We start from the raw sequence: 21,902 nt of genomic DNA, 5'->3' as shown, positions 1-21,902 counted from the left end.
GGTTTGGAGTCCAGTGAGGCCAAAGAGCTCCCTGGCTGAGAATTCTAAATGCAGTCTCCTTGAACTGCAAATCCCAGAATGCAACAGGAGGAGCAGGCAGCCAGAGCAGTCAAAGTGGAATAAGCAGCACTATAGTGTAGTGAGTGTAGTGAGGTAACCTTAGTATACACTCTCTGCTTGCAGTTCTGCCTTGCGTCCTGCAGATGGCGGCATTGCTTTGCAGGAGGCGCCATTTTGTGGCCTCCCGCCATTCCCTGCCACCGGAAGGAAGAGCAGCAGCAGCAGCATCAGAGTCCCGGGTCCTTCCTGCACTTCTTTGCAGCCAAAGTATGTCTTTGCCAGTGGGAGCAGAGCCCTTGCATGGAGGAGCCTCTGCGCTGGAGGGAAGGGAAGGAACAAGGGGAAGGGAAGGCTAGGCTGTGCTGGTCTGGAAGAGGTGGGCTCTTAAGGCTGCTATTCCCAGCCATGCTGGGAAGAGTCATGCAAACTCTGTGTGTTGTGTGCCATCAAGTTGTCCCTGACTTTGGGTGGCCCTCCTAAGGCAACCCTATCATGGGGTTCACATAGGGTTTGCCATTGCCTCCCTTTGAGGCTGAGAGAGTGTGACTTCTTGCCCAAGGTCACCCAGTGGGCTTCCATGGCTTCCCTGGGAATTTGAACCCTGGGCTCCAAAGTCCCAGTCCAGCACTCAAACCACTATGCCATGCTGCCTCTCAAGTATATTCAGAGGGGGGTTGGCATTGCCTTCCCCAGAGGCTGAGGGAGTGTGACTAGTAATAATAATAATAATAATAATAATAATAATTTATTGCTATTGTTTTTATTTTCTTCCCTCCTCATGCGTCCAGGCAGGAAACAGCCACAATGAACAGATAAACAACATCAGTTAAAAAGACATCCCTTAAAGCACACATCAATTGAAAAGGATGAAGAAGATGGTTGTTGTTGTGGTTGTTGTTGTTGTTGTGTGCCCTCAAGTTGTTCCAGACTTCGGGTAACCCTCCTAAGGCAACCCTATCATGGGGTTTTCCTGCCAAGATTTGCCCAGAGGAGGTTTATCATTGCCTTCCTTTGAGGCTGAGACAGTGTGACTTGTGGGTTTCCGTGGTTGAGCAGGGAACCCGAACCCTGGTCTCCAGAGTCTTAAGTTCCCAGACACACTGCAGGAATAATCCATTTTGAGACTGCTTTAACTGTATTTAACTGGACTTGATGGTCCTGGAACTAAGGACCCACTGTAAATGGGAACATTTTAAGTTTTTGAGGCCCGTTACAGATCACCTAAAAGCGGCAGTCTGTCGGGGGCGCCAGTTGCTGCATCCAGGAACCGCAGCGGCCAAACCGCGCGATTCCTGGGCGCAACCAAAACCACCCCGGAAGTGGCGGCGCGAGGCGCTAGTCGTGCACTCATGGCGTCACTTCCAGGTTGCGACATCCGGACACTATGCGTCCACGATGTCAAAATGGTGGCACCCGTGTGGTCGGGCGCCACCATTTTGTACGGACTCAGTCCATACTAGGGTTGAGGGGCGTCAGGAAGTGTGCTAACCCTAGCACACCCTTTCCTAACCCTAACACGCACTATAGGTGTGTCTGTAACACGCCTGAGTTATCCATTTGTTCATGCTTGCATTTGTTTTAAGTTTTACCGTTAGCTGGTTAGTTAAACTGTCCTAGGAGTTTATCACACTGGGGCTGATTTCAGCATTAAAGAGAGATTATAGCACATTTAAAGCATCCTGCAAATGAAACAGAAACAGCGATTAACTGGGGGAATGATTATCACATCCAGTAGCGCAAATAAAGTGATTTTGGAAATGCATTGTCACTGAAATCCCAAAAGTAAAAAGATGCACGTTAATGCCTCTTTGTGACAACTTTAATGGTGGGTTTTGCGCAACGTTGTGTGAAATCGTTAAGCGTAATTACACAATTTTTCCGGGATATTCACGGGATAAGCTCCCGATCTCCTTTGTGTGATAAACTCCCTACACTCATGTTAAACTTTGCTTGAGCTCTAACTCAGAGCCCATACAGACAGGTCATTTTGGAGGTTTGTTGTTTAAATGATGCATGTGTCCTAAGAGGCCGGAAGCCACACCAAAGCCACACTCCAGTTCTAGGGACTGGAGCTCAGGTTTGGCACAGCTTCTGGCCTCTTAAGATGTGTGTGTCATTTAAACAGCATACCTACAAAGTGACCCGAAGCAGCTTTATTTTGTCCTGTCTGTAGAGGCCCTCAGTACTGAAATGAAAGACTCAGCATCCAGAGAGTGAGAGTCACAGATCTGTCTCATTTGTGTAACATCCTGCATTCTGTCTCAAATCTTGCTCTCCTCCCTGCGGAAAAGAAAGTGTCGAAAAAGTGCTGAAAGAAGCAACCAGCCTCTGAGTTTCAGTTCGGGCATTTCAGTCAGAATCCATCCATTTCTGCATGTGGAGATAGACAAACTTCCCTCAGGTGAGCTGTTTGTGGCCGTCACATCACCAATTCACCTTTCCCAGGAATGGATAACAACCCTATGTGTTTAAAGGTGGTTGCAAGAACAAATTAGATAATTATTGTAAAGCTCTATGCAAGATAAACTACCTTACAGAAATTATTAGTACTTAAAGATTAATAATAAACAAGCCATCTACAGTATCTGTTCAGCCTACTGAATGTTATAGTTTAACACTTACAGTCATAATACCATCTGTTTGTCAGTTCAGTAAGATAGGGGTCACACTTTAGTCTCTTGTCAGTTACTTGAATATTTTGCAGGCCTTCCCAACTGCTATAAAGCTGAAAATAGATAGATAGATAGATAGATAGATAGATAGATAGCAAGCATACCCTCTCTAGCACAGAGCTCTGGTGCCACAATAAACTACAATTCCCAGGATTCCCTAGCACTGAGCCAGGGCAGTTAAAGCGGTCTTAAACTGGATTACTTCTGCAGTGTGTTTTGTACCTTAGTCTGGAAGATCTTGTAACACTTTTGAGACTGAGGAGTTTATCAGACAAGGGAAATTGAAAGTATAATCCAATGGCAATCTGAACGCAATCATGGGGTTTAACGTTATTGTGTGATAGACTGCCACACGCAAATTCGGGCAATGGCATGCCATTTTTGGGCAATGAGAAGCCAGTTCAAACACAATGCACATTCACATAATTGCGCTAAACTAGCAACTTTAAGTGAATGCATTCTGGCCCCACTTTCTTTTCATTCAAATTAAAGAAAAATTCCTCCCGTTTGATAAACTCCTGAGGTCCAAAATACACTGCAGAAATAATCCAGTTTGGGACTACTTCAATTGCCCTGGCACCCTGGTAGTTTTAGTTTATTGTAGCACAAGAGCTCTCTGACAGAGAAGGCTAAATGTCTCACAAAACTACAGTTCCCAGAATTCCCTAGCATTGAGCCAGGACAGTTAAAACAGTCTCAAAGTGCATTATTCCTGCAGTGTGTTTTGCACCTAGCTGAAAGAAAGTAGCTGATAGCATGGTCTTTTGTAGACTTGGTCTACTTGCTCAAATACACGGCAGTACATCTGATGCAGGAGTGTAGCTACTACAGGGACAACACGAGACCATTACTTCCCACCAAATAAGAACACCAGCGTGGACTACAACTCTGGAGATCAAGGTTCAAATCCATGCTGGGCCATGGGAGCCCACTGGGTGACCTTGGGAAAGTTTCTCCACACTGCAGAATTAATGCAGTTTGATACAGTTTTAACTGCCATGGCTCCATCCTGTGGAATCCTGGGATTTTTAATTTTTGGTGGCACCAGAGCTCTCTGACAGAGAATGAGAAATCTCTCACAAAACTGCAAATCCCAGAATTCCATGGTATTGTGCCATGACAGTTAAAATGACATCAAGCTGCATTAATTCTGCAGTGTAAATGCAGCCACATTCTCTCATCCTCAAAGGAAGGCAAATGCAACACACACACCCTGAACAAATCTGGCCAAGGAAACCCTGACAAAGGTTCTCTTTAGGCTTGCTGCAAGTTGGAAATGACTTGAAGGCACATAACAACAAACCCACATTTCTAGCAACAACTTGAAATATCAATTGAGCATTTATAAATACAGTCAAGGCATCCAAAGAAAAGAGGCGGGCAAAGATACCACGGGAATGTGAAGGTAGCAAATAAAATATTTCTAGGTGTGAATGATTCCTGTTGGGGGTGATGCCCTAATAGCTACACTCCTGGGTTTATCCCTGAGTAAATTGCAGCGAGTAGGATTTCCAGGGCTACCATTTCTGTGGCCTGAATGCTTCCTTGCCACTTCTGAACACTAAGGGAAGCAGCATCCATTTTATAGTTATTACTGTATATCTGCTTGCTCTTGCTCAATAGGTGATGTACTAAGTGGTTGCAGAATTCAGCTTTGTTTCATGGGAATCTTGAGCTATTTTGGCTCATCTTTTTCTTTTAACAGCCCAATATGGAGAATCTAGCTGAGATCAAGAGAGTAAATTTCTTAATGGAAGAAACAAAGTCTGTATCTGATTTTAAACATTTGGCAACTCTTGGAAGCAGCAGTTTCACATGCAATGATCTATACACATTTGGAGATTTGCATGTACGCAATAATTGATCACATTTAGCATTCAAATTAGTGTGCAGAAATGCAATTTGTGACTGGATTTTAAAGTTGAATTGAGTTTGTATGGTGTTTTCCTTCCTCTGTATTTAATTTAGGCTAAATTGGAAGAAAATATATGCTCACAGATCACTGGTATGTTGATTACAGTAAACACTTAAAATATACTTCAGTTTTGGTGGGATTTTTTAAAGTAATTTATAATTTGATTGTTTTTGTATTTTTGTTTATACTGGGAACAAGAGCTAGAATTTTTGGTAATGAACTTCCCTCCTTATTTAGCATTACAGACTGATCCAACCATGATATAGAGACATCGGTAATTTACATTCCTCTGGATATTATGGGACTGGACCTTCCATCATTCCTCACTGTTTGCTCTGCTGGACAGGACTGATGGGAGTCACAGTTTAGTAACATCTGAAGGTTAACATGTTGTCTTCTGTATATTCTAGAGTCAAGGTTTAAAATTTCTGTAGTATGGTTACAGTTATAGTTCATCTAATGAGGAGTCTTACTGTTTGCTCCAAGGAGGCTGCTTAATAGTAAAGTGCTACTTTCTATTATAGCCTATGCAGAAGGGTTTCCTCCAGTTTGTTCCAAATGTCCTGTTCTTTACTTAAATCAAACATCCCCTTTTCACATACCATGGTGGCTAGGCAGACTGGTTGTCTGAGCCCTTGTCTGCTATTCATTTCCCCCCATTAATCCCAGTCAGGGGTGCTATGGCCCACTGTTCTGTTGCCCAATAATGTGTTTTCTTTCCCATGAAGCTGCAGAATATGTTCTTTTGCCAGAGTCATGAATCCCTGAAAGGTCCCAGGTTGATGTTTATATTTTTGTGATAGTGGCAAGGAGCCTGGCTGGAGAAGACTTTGGCATAAGAGAGAATTTTGAGTGTAAAACAGTGCAAACTTGTGGAGTGAGTTAGTATGTTTAAACAGCAATCTTGGACAAGGAAATTCTAACATACTTTGGTTTTGGTTGCCTACAACTGGCAAAGATGGCTTATATAGAAAATCTTATTGGTGTTTTGCTCCTTTAGCACATGTTGTTTTCTTTAATCTGAAAATGAATCTCTAGGAAGCTGTTCCAGTAATTAGTGCAATTCCTTTAATGTTAGTTCCTAATTGGATGTTCAAAAGTGTTGTTTACATATCATTTCAGGTTTGGAAATAATTTCAGTTATTTTTATTGTATTTTAGTCCAGGGTGGCATACTGCTTGTTCTCTTCCATTTTATCATTAACATAACCCCCTGAAGGTAGGTCAGACTGAGAAAGTGAGTGGCTGTCCCAAGGTCATCCAGTGAGTTCCATGGTTCACTGGGGATTTGAACCTGAGTCCAAGTTCAGTATTTTCACCACTACATCACTAAAGAGTCTAGACATTTTCTGCATGGTATCAGTCTGCAAGTTGGAGGATAGCATGCACATCTTCTTCCTGATGGAGCTGCATACTCAGTCACACAGACAGTCTGAACTCTGTGACCTAGTTGTATCTGTCCATCAGTAATACAGTTTTCCTCTTTTCCTATTGTCTTCTACCTTACGAAGCATGTCTTTTCTAGTGAGTAATCTTTTCTCATGACATGGCCAAAGTTCAACAGTCCCAGTTTAGTCATCTTGGCTTCTATGGAGAGTTCAGTCCTGATTTGGTCTAGGACCAACTTATTTGTCTTTTTAGTATTATCTGTAGGACTTTTTTTCACCAGCACATTTTAAATGAGTTGATTTTCTTCCTGTCAGCTTTCTGCACCGTCCAGCTTTCGCAACCATACATAGAAATTGGAAATACAATGTCAAGGACAATCCTAACTTTTATATTCAATAATATATCTTCACACTTCAGGATCTTCTCTAGTTCCTTTGTAGCTGCCCTTCCAACATGTTCTATTTTGGTGAGTGACCAATTTCTTCCTGGAGTCCAATACAGAATATTTTGATTTCTTCTCCTTCTGCATCTGCAACTGAAGCATAATAATAATAATAATAATAATAATAATAATAATAATAATATATTTCTAGCCCACCCAATCACGAAGAATCCAGGTGGGTTACAACAATAAAATACATCACATTACAATGGAGTTAAAAAAATAAATAGACTCAAACCCTAGACCTACCGCCCCCCCATTCCCAGTACTAAAACAGAATTAAACAGTAATAGTATAAAAACATTAAAGACATTAAAGACATTTTTTTAAAAAGGCAGAAACATAGGCGGGGAAGAATAGACAGATGAGGGGACAACTATCTCTATGTCTGGGGAGGGTAACTAAGTTGGAAAGGCCTGCCGGAAGAGATCCGTCTTCAGTGCTTTCTTAAAAGCTGTCAGAGTGGGAATGTGACGGATCTCCTCCAGCAGGTCTTTCCATAGTTTTAGAGCAGTAGTAGAAAAGGCCCTCTGGGAGACTGATGTTAGCCTAGATCTTTTTGGCTGTAGTAGATTTCTTCCCAAGGACCTTAGTGTGCGGGACGGACAATAGGGAAGAAGGCGTTCCCTCAAGTATTCTGGGCTAAGGCCATGTAGGGCTTTAAAGGTAATCACCAACACCTTGTACTTTGCCCGGAAACTAATAGGCAGCCAGTGCAGGGACTTCAAGACCGGTGTTATATGGTCATTCCTAGAAGTTCCTGTGATCAATCTAGCTGCCATAATTTGTACCAACTGAAGTTTCCGAACTTGGCACATGGGTAGCCCCAAGTAGAGCGCATTACAGAAGTCCAATCGAGAGGTTACCAGTGCATGTACTACTGTTTCCAGGTCCCTCGGCTCCAGGAAGGGACACAGTTGGTGTATCAGACGAAGCTGATAACAGGCGCTCCTGACTGTCACATCCACCTAAGCTGTCGGTTGGAGCGACGAGTCAAGGAGGACCCCCAAGCTGTGAACAGAATCCTTCAGTGGAAGTGTGACCCCATCCAGAACTGGCTGACATAACTCCATTCTTGGATTCGGGATTCCTATAGCAAGTACCTCCGTCTTACCTGGATTCAGCTTGAGTCAGTTTTCCCTCATCCAGTCCATTACCACCCCAAGACAGGCATTCAGAGGAGAGATGCCATCCTTAGTCACTGCTTCAGCATAAACTTTATGGTTATCTTGATGGGTTTTCCCTGAAGTCTTATTGGCATGATTTGGCCAGACCTTTCATTACATCTCTTGACTGCTTTCGCCAAGGACGTAGCCGGGGGGGAGGGGGGTCCATGGGATCCGGACGCCCCCCCCCCCCCCCCCGGTTAGATACAATGAATGGTGTGTGCTGCTGTGCCGCCGCGCCCAAGCCCCATTATAATGATGGCACTTAGTCTGGACCCCTCCCTTCCCAAAATCCTTGCTACATCCCTGCTTTTCCTACATCTCTCCTGACTATAAAAGCCACCACATTTCTTCGTTTTTCATTTCCCGAGTAAAAGCTATCTAATTATCTGACTCAGAATGTCCCATTCCTGTCCACTTTAGTTCAATCACACCAAGTGTTGCAATGTTTATACATTCCATTTCTGATATTAGATTTAATCTGTTGTCCAGTGTGTGTTGGATCCACCTACCCACCCACCCAATACAAGTGATGGTGGATAGCAGTGCAGTTGTTGGTGCACTATGTCAGTGGCTGGAAGTAAAAAGGCCCCAGATGTAGTCACTGTAAAAGGAAGGAAGGCATGGGAAAAAAACATGGCAGATTTTTGTCTGTCTTCCTGTGCCACCGCTGTGCATCCTGTGAGAAAGTATACCTGCTAGCAATGAACTGATAGGATTCAGGCCACGGTCTGAGGAAGTGAGACACAGAAGCTGGGATCTGCCAATGGGTTTTCTAATACAAATAGTCATTGCAATGTGGAGTTAAAATCCTAGGATGAAAAAAAGGCAGAAAACTTTGGCTCTTGTCTAAAAGTGACTTTTCCTCAGAACCTAAACAGTTCAAAGGTGATTCTGTTAGATGAGCACTCGAGGCAGGCACACTGTAAATATGTATGAGTATTGTATATGTATTTTCTAATTATAGACAGGAAACAGGAAAGGCAGCTACAAAAGACTTTTGTGTCCTGCATGTGAGAAAAGGACCTTTATGTTTTAAAAAATTGACCTTACCAAAGCCCAGATGTGTTATATGAAAGAAGTCCAACAAGCATGTATAAACTGTAGGGGAAATGGGCAGACTTTAAAGAACTGGAGCATGGGAAACAGAATGCTTTGGGGTGGATGAAGTAGAGCTGGAGCTTAGGCTGTGATAGATCTGCAGGCTGGAATGCTGCAAAGCTCTGCTGCATTCTGGTAATAATCATCATAGCTTAGTATTGTCTTGTTTATTTCTCCAACCCCTCAATGCGCCCTGGAGGGAGTGCGGAACCAGAGGAATTATGTCCTGTTAGCATCTGGTGACATGCTGTCCTTTTTGCATCTTGGAGACTGAGAGATTTCCAAGTATTTTCCCATGCAAGTTGTCTGACAGCAAGGGTTACACCTCAACACCTTTGGGGGAAGGGTTGGTGAGTAATGAACAAGTGCTCTCTCAGCTGTACAATTGTACTAACTGGGGCCTTTGTCCTGCCTTGTGGCTGCTTCATCATTTGCATTTCAGATGAATGGAGGCCATCCTGATATCACCCATCTCCTTTCATTCAGATCCGCTCTGCCGAGAGTTGAAAAATTCTGGCTGCAAAAAAGAATTGGGACTTCTGGGTTGTAATCCGGGCAGCTGTAATAGCACACTCCTCTCTCTTTTTCTTTTGTTTCACATCCTTCTAAATTGTAGCCTCTTGGGTCTTCTAGGATATCTGTTGATGGAACCTTATATATACTCAAAAAAACAAACAAACCCCTGCTTCTACTACTGTGCTTAAATTTGGTTTAGTAATACTAGTGCACTAGGTACTGCTCAGAGCCTGGGAAGGTTTCGTTTTGGGGCTTTTAATTCCCAGAATCCTGTAGCTATAGATCCCAGAATCCCATTGGCTGTCCCAGGCCAGGCTATCTGGAGAATTCTGGAATCTGTAGTTCTAGCATTAGAATCCTGGGCTACAATCCTCAACACCAGTTACCAAGGGATTTGGACTGATTTTCGCCCTTTTTCCTTTTGTTTTGAGAGGGGCATTTAGGCCCAGGAGAGACAGCTTTTGCAACAAGAAGTCAAACAGAAATTGACCGGGGGGGGGGGGAGTGATGCTAAGAAGCCAGAAATTATCAGTGATAACCCCAAACTACACTTATATAGGACTCAGCCTCTGTAAATTACTGCATTATTTCAAGACTGACATATATCTGTGGATGGCACATCTGTGGATAAGGAGGGCCCATTCTCTCTCTCTCTCTCTCTCTATATATATATATATATATATACACACACACACACACACACACACACACACACACACACTCATAACACACACAGCAGGCCCTCCTTATCCATGGATGTGTCATCTGTGGATTCCAGCATCCGCAGGTGGCAATCCCCCAGTTGTCCCCAATGGCAGTGTGTGTGCAGCCACTCCACCATTAGGAACAACTCTGGTTGTTCCTGTTGTGCCCGTGGGAGTGGGACCACTAGAACTAGCAGACAGCACTGAGGCAGCCAGGTAGGTGGCCGCCACCCCGAGGGAAGATTCACCAGGCATGGAGGGTACAGGCAGGTGAGGGTGCCTGCTGGGACAGGGGTGTGTTATTGTTTTAAACCAGTGTTTCCCAAACTTTGACCCTCCAGATGTTTTGGACTTCATCTCCCAGAATTCCTGACTGTTGGCCAAACTGATTAGTGCTTCTTGGATTCAAAGTCCAAAACACCTGGAGGACCAAAGTTTGGAAATTACTGTTTTCAGCTATTTAGTCTGTTGTTTTAATGTTATTTGTAAGCCACCCTAAGATCTTTTTGATAAAGGGTAAGGTAGAAATATTTTGATAAATCCATACCTACAGTTTGCTTGACAAAATATTTCTTACAGTTTCCATGTAATAAAGGTAATGTGGTGTGCTATTGCTGATGGAGGAGGATGTCAATATCATTTGTTTTACAACTTATAGTAATAGTCCTACTACGTTCTGTGATGATCAGGCTTCATCTGGAGTACCATGTTCAGTTCTGGGTGACTCTTTAAGAAAGATATAGACAAATTGGAGCAGGTTCAGAGAAAGGCAACAAGGATGATAAGACGTATGGCGAACAAAAGCACACGAGGAAAGGTAGAGGGAGCTGGGCATATTGCAGTTTGGTGACGAGAATGGTACAAGAGCAGAGGATTGGTGAAGAGAAGACTGGGCAGTGGCATGATAACACTCTTTAAGTACTTAAGGGCTGTCACAGAGAAGAGGAGGCAGGTCTTTTCTCCCAGTGGGTAGGAGCAAGTCCAGTGGTTTGAAGTTAGAAGAAAGTAGATTTTGATTGCATGTTAAAAGGAATGTCTTGATAGTAAGAGTGATTTGGCAATGGAGCCAACAGCATAGAGAAGTGGTGGAGGGTCTCCTTCTCTAAATGTCTTCAGAAATTGCCTGGAAAGCTGCCTGCTAATGATACTTTAGCTGGAGACCCTGCACTGAGCAGGAGATTGGATTCCGTGGGCCATGAGGTCCCTTCTAACTCTATAATTCTTTGACGATTCAATTGTGTAAGTTCATTCTTCCCCTTTTAATTTTTTCTTTTTTAAAAAAAAAAACTTGTGAAGTGTCTCCTTAACATTCAGTGTAAGCTTGAGGTTTCTCGGGGTCACTCCAATCCTCTTTTCAGCCTCCTTCCCTCCCTCTCTCTCGAAGAAGTGTTTGGTTAAGCATCAGAATCACAGTTCTGAGAACTTAAAACAACTCTTTGTGCTCCTCTCCTAAACTCATGACAGCTAGGAAAACCAAGCAACTGTATTTGATCTTTTTTCAGTGAAATTACCACTGAGAACTGCCTGAGAAACCTTTGGGTTTAAAATAGGAGCTGATGATAATGGTTAGCACTGTAGAAGAGTGTCACGATGGAGGCAAGAATGAAACTGATCAAACTGAGAGTATAGAGACTATTGCTGATCCTTTGGTAGGTTAAGTTAATATTTTGGACAAATCTCATTATTTTTAAATGCAGTACTCATGGTTCCCAGGACTGTGTAGATAAAGCCAGGGCTTGGGAAAGTTGCTTTTTTTAAATTAGAGTTTCCCAAATCTAGGCATGTTAGCTGGGAGTCCCCAGATCTAGATATACTGGATTGTTTACAGAGTTATAGTCAAAAATAATTTTTCTAAGTTCTAGGTAAAACTAGGGCATCAAGGTAGGGCTTGACTGGTTGACTTTTGATGTTTTAACCTGCTCACAGAGTTGCTGTGAGAAGATAAAGCAAAGAGGAGGAGAGCCATGTATGCTGTGTTGCTGTCATTGAAACGAGAGAAGAAAGAACATACCAATGAATGGAGAGCTGTTCATAATAGCATTGACCCTATTATTTGCATCCAGAAGGTGAAATAGCAAATCTTAGTTTGAATCTGACATTTTTATTTGAAATTTGGAAATCTTATATTCTTTGCTTTTTTTTAATTAAAAACAACCCAAATCGAATATATAACAAGAAGAAATGGTAAAAGTAAAAGATGTATGAGCTTGGAGAAAGTTGTAGATAAAAATATAATTTAGAGCACTGTGTTCTTGGTCTCAAAAGCTGACTTGAAAAGGCTATTGGATGTAGCCTGGTGTCATTAAAATAATGGGAATGTTGCCATTGACTTCAGTGGGATAGAGACTGAACCCATTGTCAGAGTTCCCCATACCCCAAAGCTTTTCAGAGTCAGGCTGGATGTGAAGAGGAGGGGGAGACTTCTACTTGTATTCAAGTATGTCTGACACACACACACAAATCGTGTCCTACAAGTGCATGGGAACCAGAAAGTGAAACTAGCTATAAACAAAAGAAGACTGACCTTTTAAGACCCATTGTCAAAACTGAATGGTAAGAGTAAATACAATTAGGCCTCCTTCCCCCCCCCCCTTTTTTTTTTTTTTTTTTTTTTTTTTTTTTTTTTTGAATTCATTTACTCTTATTAGTTTAGACTCCAGAAGTCAATGCAAAATCAAAATCTGGGATTCTGGCCCTTGGAATTTGTGTTTGTAAGCACAGGACTGGAAAGGGACTCCACTAGGCTGAAGGGAGAGTGTGACATTTCTCACCATAGACAGACATCAGAGCCAAACTTTGGGGCAAAAGTCCAGACCCCACTCAACAGAAAAGACTGAGGAACGTAAGAGGAAATGATGCAGCACTGAGGTCTCACATTTTGAGGGAAGAAAAGTCATACATGCATGACTATTTAAGTGAGGAGGGGACTTTGTAAGGTTATATGTCCAGAATGCTAACTGTAGTACTGTGAAATAAGGGATGGGAGTAACAGGAAAGAGTGTTGGAGTTCATATTATTTGCATGACATAGGAATAAAGAACCTTCCACTCATCCTTCACACCTTTGCAGACAATGCACTGTGTGATGTGGAGCTTTCATGGAAATACCAACCACTCAGAGGGCCTGTTCACATGGTTTCTCTCGGAGCTTGGATAAGTTACCTTCTTTAGGCCTTCAGCTCCCAGAATTCAGACTGATTCTAGGAGTTGTTGTTCAAAAAAGGTAACTTTTACAATCTCTGATTTCTTTTCTTGGAAGGAGGAGGAGGAGGAGAGGCACTGTGTACATGGAGGACTGTTTGGACTCAGTTATTCACTTGGAGGCCCAAGTTCCAATTACATTGGATGTCAAACAGGGGAGAGGCTCTAAAAACATATGAACTGGGCTGTTTTATGAAGTTTCCATCATCTTAAGTAGTTGGGGGACTTCTTATATTTTATATAACACTTGTCATCCAACACTTCTCTATTTGAATATTCTTTTGTGGCATGAGAAAGTGGAACACATAACAAAATATCTGGCGATAGAATGAAACTTATTACATTTGCTGACATGTTGACTGCTTAGATTGTTCAGGCTTGGATTTCTAGTCTTTGAGGTCCCAAAATGTTTTATTCCTAAAACAAATCCATTGTCCTGAAAGTCGGGTCTGCACCAACATTTCATCATGTATTGCTAGGAGCCAAAGCACTCGTAAAAGCAGCAGTTGCTGGAGCATTCCTCGTTATTCCTGGGATAAGTCCTCTCTAATTGCGGTGTGTGTGAAAATCTTAGCCATGATCATGTGACTGTCACTATAAAATGCCTGTTTAAACTCCTGATTTTCTACTGTGTGATAAAGTCCTTAGACAGGGTGTCAGGATTGGAGTCCCACAAAGTTCTTGCTTTTCTGGTTAGTCAGTGAGGCTTTGCTCTTTGCCTGGATACCAGTATCATGCTGGTGGTGCTGGGTTGAAGGGAATGGTTATCTATCATGAATATGGCTAAGGAGCAGATGTGAAGGGGAGGGAATAATCACTGGGTGCCAGTGTCAGTTATGTGAGAATGCATGGTACAAGAGAAAAAAACTGGTCCATTTGGGAAAAGAAATGTTTTGCTTTTATGACAAATGGGATTGGAGCATGTGAAAAGGTTTGAATTGTTTTGTGCTTTTATTATACTGTGTAGCTGAATTGCCTTAGTCCTAACATAAAATTGTCATGCTGTGAACTGCTTTGGCTTCTGAATAAAGCTTGCTGTTTTTACCCTGAAATTTTGGATTTCAGAGTTAAAGTCTGCCAGTATATGACACTGGTAGACCAAGGTATGTATCCCTGCTCAGCCGTGAAAACGCACTATGTGACCTTGGACAGGTTGCATTCTCTCAACCTCAGAAGGCAATGACAAATCTCCTTGGAAGAAATCTTGGCAAGAAAATCTCAACAAAATGTCACCCTATGTTGGAGTCTACCTAAAGACCCATTACAATAATTTTGTGTAATTTGGCTTGACAACTAGCAGAGTTTTCTCTGAAACTATCTCTATCTTTGTGCATCTGTTTTTAGCTTGTTCTTGCCCTTCTTAGCATGCATACTCAATAAATCCATTTATTTCCATCAGTGCTGGATTTCATAGTGGGTTATAATGGACTTGCCTTACCCATAAGCTGCCTGGAAGAATTAGTATACTCTTGTAATAGGAGTGGGCAGTCCCTTAGACTAGAAGTGTCAAAGAAAATACTGTGCCTTACTAGGATTGGCAGATTGAAAACTGGAGACAGCTTCTTTATCTTTAATCACTGTGCAGAAGAGGAAATTTCAGCAGTTGTTGTTTATTATGCAACCAGGTAACACCTGCTGAAATTGCATCTTCCACAACCATTAAAGGTAGGAAATGTATCTAGTTTTCACTCTTGCAACCCTATGCCTTATCTTAAGCCTGAACAACATCCACTGGGTTGTTGGGTGCATGTGTTGGCCCTGTGAACCTACTAGGGGCTGTATAAGCTTGCTATCCCACTGAAGATTTGGCAGCAGGGTGGAGGGCTGACTGTATAGAGATGTTGCTTTGGCATATCTTCAGGCATTCCCATCTCTGCTGAAGCACAAATGAAGCCTGGACTTGTAAAAGTAATGTAGTCTTGTCCAGCAGCGTGCCTCAACAGATAAATACTAGCATGTCATCTCCCTTGATGTGTTATTTATTTCTTCTGCTTTCCATTATTCTTTCAGAGTGCGGATTCCTCTAGTTTATTATTTTGCTCTAATAAGCATTAGCTTGGGTTGTATTTTTTTCTATGACTTTTATTTTTAATTAGGAGTTACACAGTATTGTGCAGGAAACAAAAAATGTGCTGCTCATCTGTCCTGGAGATGAGCACGTTTTCAGGTGTGTGTGTACAGGAGGCCAGCAGAGCTATTTATGTATTTATTTGACTGCAGTAATGGTAAGGCAGGTGGTGTTTATAGCCAGGCATACCTTTCTAAGTGGGTGGCAAGAGTGGACTATGTAATTTGATTCTTTGCTACCTGGCATATGGGAAAACATAGATGGAAGTATAGGTAAGGAACTGAAAGTATGTAGCCAAGCAGCAAACAAAGAGAAGACAAGCTCCATGTGCTCTTAAGATGGTCAACTATTTATTCAGTGTTTAAAAAGCCCAGCATGTTTCGGCCACACTAGGCCTTCCTCAGGAGCCTTGAAAAGAAATAACTGGAGTTGTAAACACTCCAAAATACAGGACCGTAGAGATAAACATAGATAGAAGGCCACTTCTTCTAAAGGAATAGATATGTTCTTTTAAAACAAGCAAACAAAAATATACCAGAAAAAGCCTTTTTAGAATCAATTCTAACATCTGTCTGTCTTTCTGCTCAGGAAGATTCAATGTCTCAGGTCTTGGAACCATGGTATTCACAAAAGGTGTATGCAAGATATTGGAAGCATTACAACCAAGCCATGGAATGGATGCACAGGCACAAACATGCTTACAAGAAAGCCATAGAGTCCTTGTACAATCCATCATTTTGTCCTCCTGCAAATTATCCCTCTAGACGTTACTCAGACTGGGATGAAGGTAACCACTTGCGTGATGAAGCCTTCTCCCCACACAGCAAATCCTGGTACTATCCGAGGTCTCTGCAAGCCCCTTGTAACACCAAGAGAAGAGAAGTAGTGGAGGACTCGGAAACTGACACAGAATCTGAAGATGAAGAGGACATAGAGTATGACCTGAGTAACATGGAAATCACAGAAGAGCTCCGCCAGTATTTTGAACAGACTGAGAAGCACAGGGAAGAACTGCGTAAGTACCTACCTCATGCTGTAATTCTATATATCTACTTATTTTAACACTGATTATCCTTCTGTTTATATTCACTTATTCATAGGCGTAATTTGCCCATTTGATATAATAAATATTGTTGGGGTTATATCAAAATACTGCTGTAGTACAATATAAAACAATTCAGACACATTCTGGACTAGATTTACACAAAGACAGAACTGGACTTTAAAATGACCACTTACATTGAACAGAACCCAAGAAGGAAACCTGCAGCACAGTTCAAAATTGTGAGATGAATTGTTTTATTTTGTTTTATTGTTGTGATACGTTTTGTATATAGTTGTTTACTTATAATATTTTTTTAAATATTTTTTTTAAAAGAGTAAGAAAACCTTATGAAACTATGGGGTTACCAGAAGTTAACAAATGCCTTGAAGACACATGCACAAGTATATAAAATCCTTTAATCATAACACAGAATTGCAATGACACAGAAAACAGGGTATTTGTCATTAGCTCAGGGAGGGTTGAGTGAACAGATTCATGGTCAAGTGGCATCTTGAACTGAATAGAGGAGATTATTTCACCACCCATTCCTCCCGCACTAGACACCAGATGTAAACTTCAGTAGACAGGTTTTATCACATATCCTGTGCCCAGGCAGTAGGCATCCCATACCTGATCCGGGCTTCTCCCACACTTTGCAAAGAATAGGATTTTCCCATTCTTTCCAAGATACAAGAGAAGTCTGGATTGGGTACAGGATGCCTATTGCCTGGGCATGGATATGTGTGACAAAATCCACCTATTGAAGTTTACATCCTGTGTCTAGTGTGGGAGGGAAAGATGGTGTAATAATCTCCATAGTCTCTCCCTCTCAAGCCTTGGGAGGAAGAATGTACCAGAGGGTGAATGCCACCACTGGAAAGGCCTAGCTTCATAATGTTGTGCAGTGGTATTGATTCACCTAGCCTGATCTCATTGCTCTTAGAGAGATAGAGGAAGGAAAGTTCCCTTCAGTATTGCAGAAAAAATAACACGGACCCTGTTGAAGATCAACAGGCTCAATTTGTTCATGCAGAGGAGAAGCAATCTGTTCAGTGCTTGGTCTTGAGATGTTCAGGATTTCTATGTCAACAACAGAATATTGAACATGGCTGAGTAACTAACAGGTGCCAAAAAGCTAATAAGCTAAAATAAGTGCCAATAAGCTAAGGATTTTTTTCTTTTTGTTAGATCCCAACTGACATCTAATAAAACCTAAATGTGGCAGCTAAATATAGGATTTTCCTAGTTTTCGTCACAGACTAGTGGATACCTTGTACCTTTCCAAGCTGGTCTTCATGGCTGAATGGAAGATTTGAAGCCTGCTTACTCCAAGACATTAGCTAAATCCCATTCCTTGGTTCTCTCCTCTTATGGTTTGACAAGGGGCATATTCACCAAAAGATCCATGTGGAAGCTAGTTAATTCTTAGTGGATTTTTGGAATGCATTTTAGAGCTTGATTGTATATATAAGGGGGAAAAGAGTCTTCCCAATTTGTTTGGCTCTTCCAGTTTGAGTGGCATTTTAATTGAATTATTTAATTGTTTCTATGGATAAAAGCAACACTTCTATAGTAGGAAGTCTCATTTGTTTGGTTTTTACATTATACAAATGCTTCAGTAGACTTCATCTTCAGAGAAAATATATCTTTAAAAGAAAAGGAATTATTCTTAAGAAAGTACAGTGGAAACTCGCCATATGCGGCGGGATCCGTTCCGGATCCCGCCGAGTATGGCCATTTCCGCCTATGCTCGAGCCCCATTGTAAACAATGGGGCTCGTGCATGGCGGCGCGGAGGTGCGTGGGGCGCAACGGGCGCGTGCGCGGCGCAACGGGTGTGCGCGCCCATTCAACTGAATGGGACGCGCTGCCCCTTCTGCCCCGCGCGCGCGCCACGGCTTGAGCGCATATGCTCAAGGCCACGTATGGCGTGCCCGCCTATAGTGAGGTTCCACTGTACTTGCTATTGTTAGTTTCTATTAAGTTCATTTATTAAAAACATGTGCTTAACATTTGCTATCTGATTAACAAGAAACATCTTTTTAATAGAGTAAGGTGGGTTACAGACCGCCGAAAAGCGGCGGCCTGCACCTGCCCCTTTCCCCGCTGGATTGGGGCCTCAGCGGCCAGAGCGGCAGCCACTGAGGCCCCAATCCGCCGCTCTCCAGGCTGTGGGGAAGCGGCAAAAGGCCCCCTGGAAAGGGGTGTCCTTGGGGTTTCAAGCCCCAAGGACACCCCTCGGCGGTGGGGAGGAGGAGAAAGGGGCCGCTTGGCCCCTTTCTCCTCTACGTCGCTGGGCGCAGCCGTCTGAAGGCTGCACCCAGTGACGCAGACGGCAAAAGGAGCTCCGTTTCAGAGCTCCTTTTGCAGCCAGGGAAGGGGCACACCAGTATAGAGGCGGCACGGTCGTGACATCATAACGGCGACAGCCGTGTGGAATGGCCGCTGCCATTTTGTGCACGCTCCGTGCGTGCTAGGGTTGGGGGCATCCAGAAAGGACGCCCCTTTCTAACCCTAGCATGCGTAGAGCACACACTTTTAGGCCCGTTTGTAACGGGCCATAGAATCTTCTGCTTGATCCATTTCAACTGATTCATTAAATGTTTCAGTCTTAATAGTAAGTGAAGTGAAATTTCATCTGTATACCTTTGAGTAAGTTCAGCTTAGGGAACAAGCAACCAATGTTTACACCAAGACTCTCCAAAAGCAGCTGCAGGAAGAAAAGATTAAAAAGAAAGTCAAACTTAACATGTAGGTAGCTATTCTATGTGAAATGTTTTGAAGACTTTGTATTACCACCATAGTCCATACAATCACCCTGTAAGATCAACTGACATTTTTCTGCAAATCACAGGTAAGGCTGAAGGAACAGTGCCTCTGTTTAGGTCCACTGGAAACAAATGGGCCCCCCTCCCCTCCTATGCAAACTGCAGATACATGGGAGCAGCTGGTGTGGATTATTGACTTTTAAGTAAGAAGAACAAATAACTGATATAACTGCATGGTGCCTGTTTTAAGCCCTGTCTTCATTGCTGAGGCAAGTTTGAACCAGAGGTCCAGGTTCACTCTCAGCCACAGCACACACCCAGAATGCTTTAGACCAAAACCCTGTTGATAGCTAGTGTTGTAGAAAACTCTGCCAGCATACTTGGTGCATTGGATATGTAACCTATATAGAGAGGGGGGAACTTTGAAGAAAATAAACATAGTCATTTTCATGTGACTCATCCAAATAGATGAGAAGAAGAAGCAATGTCAGCATGTCCTCTGAATGTTGGGGAATTAATTAGCTCAAAAGGAGGCATGTGAGAGGTAGACAACTTTCTAGGATCTTTTATACCCATTTATATCAGTACTAAAATACTAAAAAGATAAGACTCCAGTTTGAGTAAATAAGATGTTTTTATTTAGAAAATGTGCAAAGAAGCATGCTCACAAACAAGAATTGGTTCAATCTTAGATTCACACTAGGCTACAGATAGGAGAGTTGAAAGGTTGGATAGTGGAAGATTAAGAGTTAAGAAGGAGAAAGAGGTCTGTTGGGAGACTCGAACAGCATCTGAGGTTACACCGGGAAAAGAGAACAATATGACTGAGGTCTTGAAGAGGCTATACCTTTTTCCTGCCCTAAGGGTATGTGTTGTATACCCTCATTTCTTGGAAGTCTCTGTTTCCAGCAGTGGAATTTCATAACTGAGCTTCATTTCTGATCCTGAGCAAACTGGTTTATATTCAGACCTCTGGAGATAGATTAATGTTGGGAAATGCATCAATCTGCTACTAAAATTATCCTATACTGTTTGTTTATTTGGTTGTTCTGTGTGTTTCTGTTACTATGAGACCCAGTCAGATACCATGCATGTCTGTTTTGTTGCTGATTTTCAATTTCTTTTCCAAAGTGATATTTTGAAACATTACCAAAACAATTTCTTTAGTGGGCTTTATATTTTGAAAAATTTGTTTAGTTGGAATGCTGTTGGTGTGCTGAAATAATCCTCTGATATTTTGATAGTTAAAGTTAGCAGTATCTTGGAGCAGTCCAAAGGAAGTTCCTACCTGCATTGTTAAACTTAGGAGGAAAGCCTTTATGTAGCCATTTGCTTTCTTTTGCTTTGGCTTATTTGAGGAGTGTGCAAAGTTCCAAGACATCTTCATGGTCAAAATACTTCTAATTCATTGTGGTTCTGGAAGTTATCCCTTCCTCGCTCCCATTTTCATAATTAGAACTGAACTCTTATAAAATGTTATGGAATAGACAAGTCAGTAGTTATCTTTTTCTCTGTGCTAGTGCTCAGTTAAAATATGTTGACTTTGGAAAAACTATTATAGTTGATATTTGATTGGTGCAGTTCACAGTATGAGGGAAATAATTTATCCTGTGTGAGTGTTATACTGAAGCATTTACAAAACATAGTGGCTGTTTTCTAGAATAATGTAGCTTCTCACTCAACAAGAATTTTGGTTGCTCTCAAGTATAAAAAAGAGAGGGGGTGAGAGTCTCCTTCTGAATTTCTTATAACTTAGAAATTGTGCTGTCTAGGCCAGCCCCCAAGACCTGGTGATGTGTAAGAGACACTCACTCTGCATTAAATTACACAGAGCTATTGATTTTGCAGACTACTGTATTTAGGCTAAGTGAGATTTCAGGATGGAATTCGATTACACTGAATTCCATAATTACATTATCTCATTTCATCTTTCAACCTTTGCAATAAATAAATAAAAATATCCTATCAAATGTTGATACTGAAAAAACAGTGTATCAGTATATCTTTAAAAAAAAATAACAACCAGACAGCATTATATTATCTGCCTGGAAAAACTTTAGCCTATAAAATGGAATTGAATGAATCTGGCAGGTTTATTGGCCTGCTGGCATAGAGGGGAGCCAAATCTGGTACAAGCATAATCTTTGTGCTCTTCATCCAACATATGATATGTATCTCTTTCCCCTTTCTATTTGTCCTTTAGACTTAATCTTTCAGATTATCATCCAATCCTCAACCATCCTAAACACTGGTAGTTTTGAGCAAGTGAGCTCTTAGTTTTTTGATCTGAAATATCAAACCTCATTACTCTAATGCCACAACCCCAAATGGAGGAACTCTTAGCCCAGTTGGAGAGGGGGCTTCTTTAAAATAACTTCTTGCCATGATGAGACTTCAACATGTCCCCAGATTTGATGTCCGATGCATATGTGTGGTAAACTTCTCATTGTCACATGGCAAGGTATTGTAGTTAATTAATTTATCAAGTTGTTGCATACATACAACAGTAAGTATTGATCACACAGAGCCTGAAATAGCAGGATGCAGAAAGTGAATTTTAAATACTGTCATCATGCCTCTCAATTCATTTTAGATTGGAGATGAGACTCTCTCTACACCATCCCAATTCAAGATTGATTCCTAATGTACTCCAATCTCTCATTTCACAGTTCTAAGATCCATCTGTCTAACATACATCTTATTTGTGCAGCTTTTTTTGGAGCAAGGGAGAGAACTAAACTTGAGGGCTCCTGAGAAAAACGAAATGGAGAGTAAGGTGTTGGATTCTGCCATACAAGCTCAGCAAACCATCTCTCTGGATTTCCATGAGCGTGTGCTGCAGCATCTGGTTTTTGCCA

The 21,902-nt window shown here is 41.9% G+C and overlaps 1 protein-coding gene across 7 annotated transcripts in view; it reads left to right on the top strand.

Annotated features, from left to right (window-relative positions):
• The first annotated feature begins 251 nt into the window (after positions 1 to 251).
• The window catches only part of GEMIN8 (gem nuclear organelle associated protein 8), a 53,258-nt gene continuing 31,607 nt past the window's right edge, over positions 252 to 21,902 (top strand). Inside the window, exons 1-3 of one of the 7 annotated variants that reach the window (XM_089508063.1) lie at positions 254 to 327; positions 2,352 to 2,461; positions 15,821 to 16,247. In XM_089508063.1, coding sequence (XP_089364189.1) covers positions 15,830 to 16,247 — 418 coding nt within the window. In that variant the 5' untranslated portion in view covers positions 254 to 327; positions 2,352 to 2,461; positions 15,821 to 15,829. Of the gene's footprint in view, positions 328 to 353; positions 437 to 2,351; positions 2,462 to 4,128; positions 4,138 to 11,890; positions 12,031 to 15,820; positions 16,248 to 21,902 lie in introns of those variants that run through there. The other 6 variants (XM_089508062.1, XM_089508060.1, XM_089508061.1 and 3 more) reach the window with 6 other exon arrangements.

The sequence above is a fragment of the Sceloporus occidentalis genome, unplaced genomic scaffold (genome assembly GCF_023333645.1).
Source record: "Sceloporus occidentalis isolate IW3139 unplaced genomic scaffold, rSceOcc1.0.p SCAF_2, whole genome shotgun sequence".
Taxonomy (NCBI): domain Eukaryota; kingdom Metazoa; phylum Chordata; class Lepidosauria; order Squamata; family Phrynosomatidae; genus Sceloporus; species Sceloporus occidentalis.
This window is presented reverse-complemented; position numbering and strand designations above follow the sequence as displayed.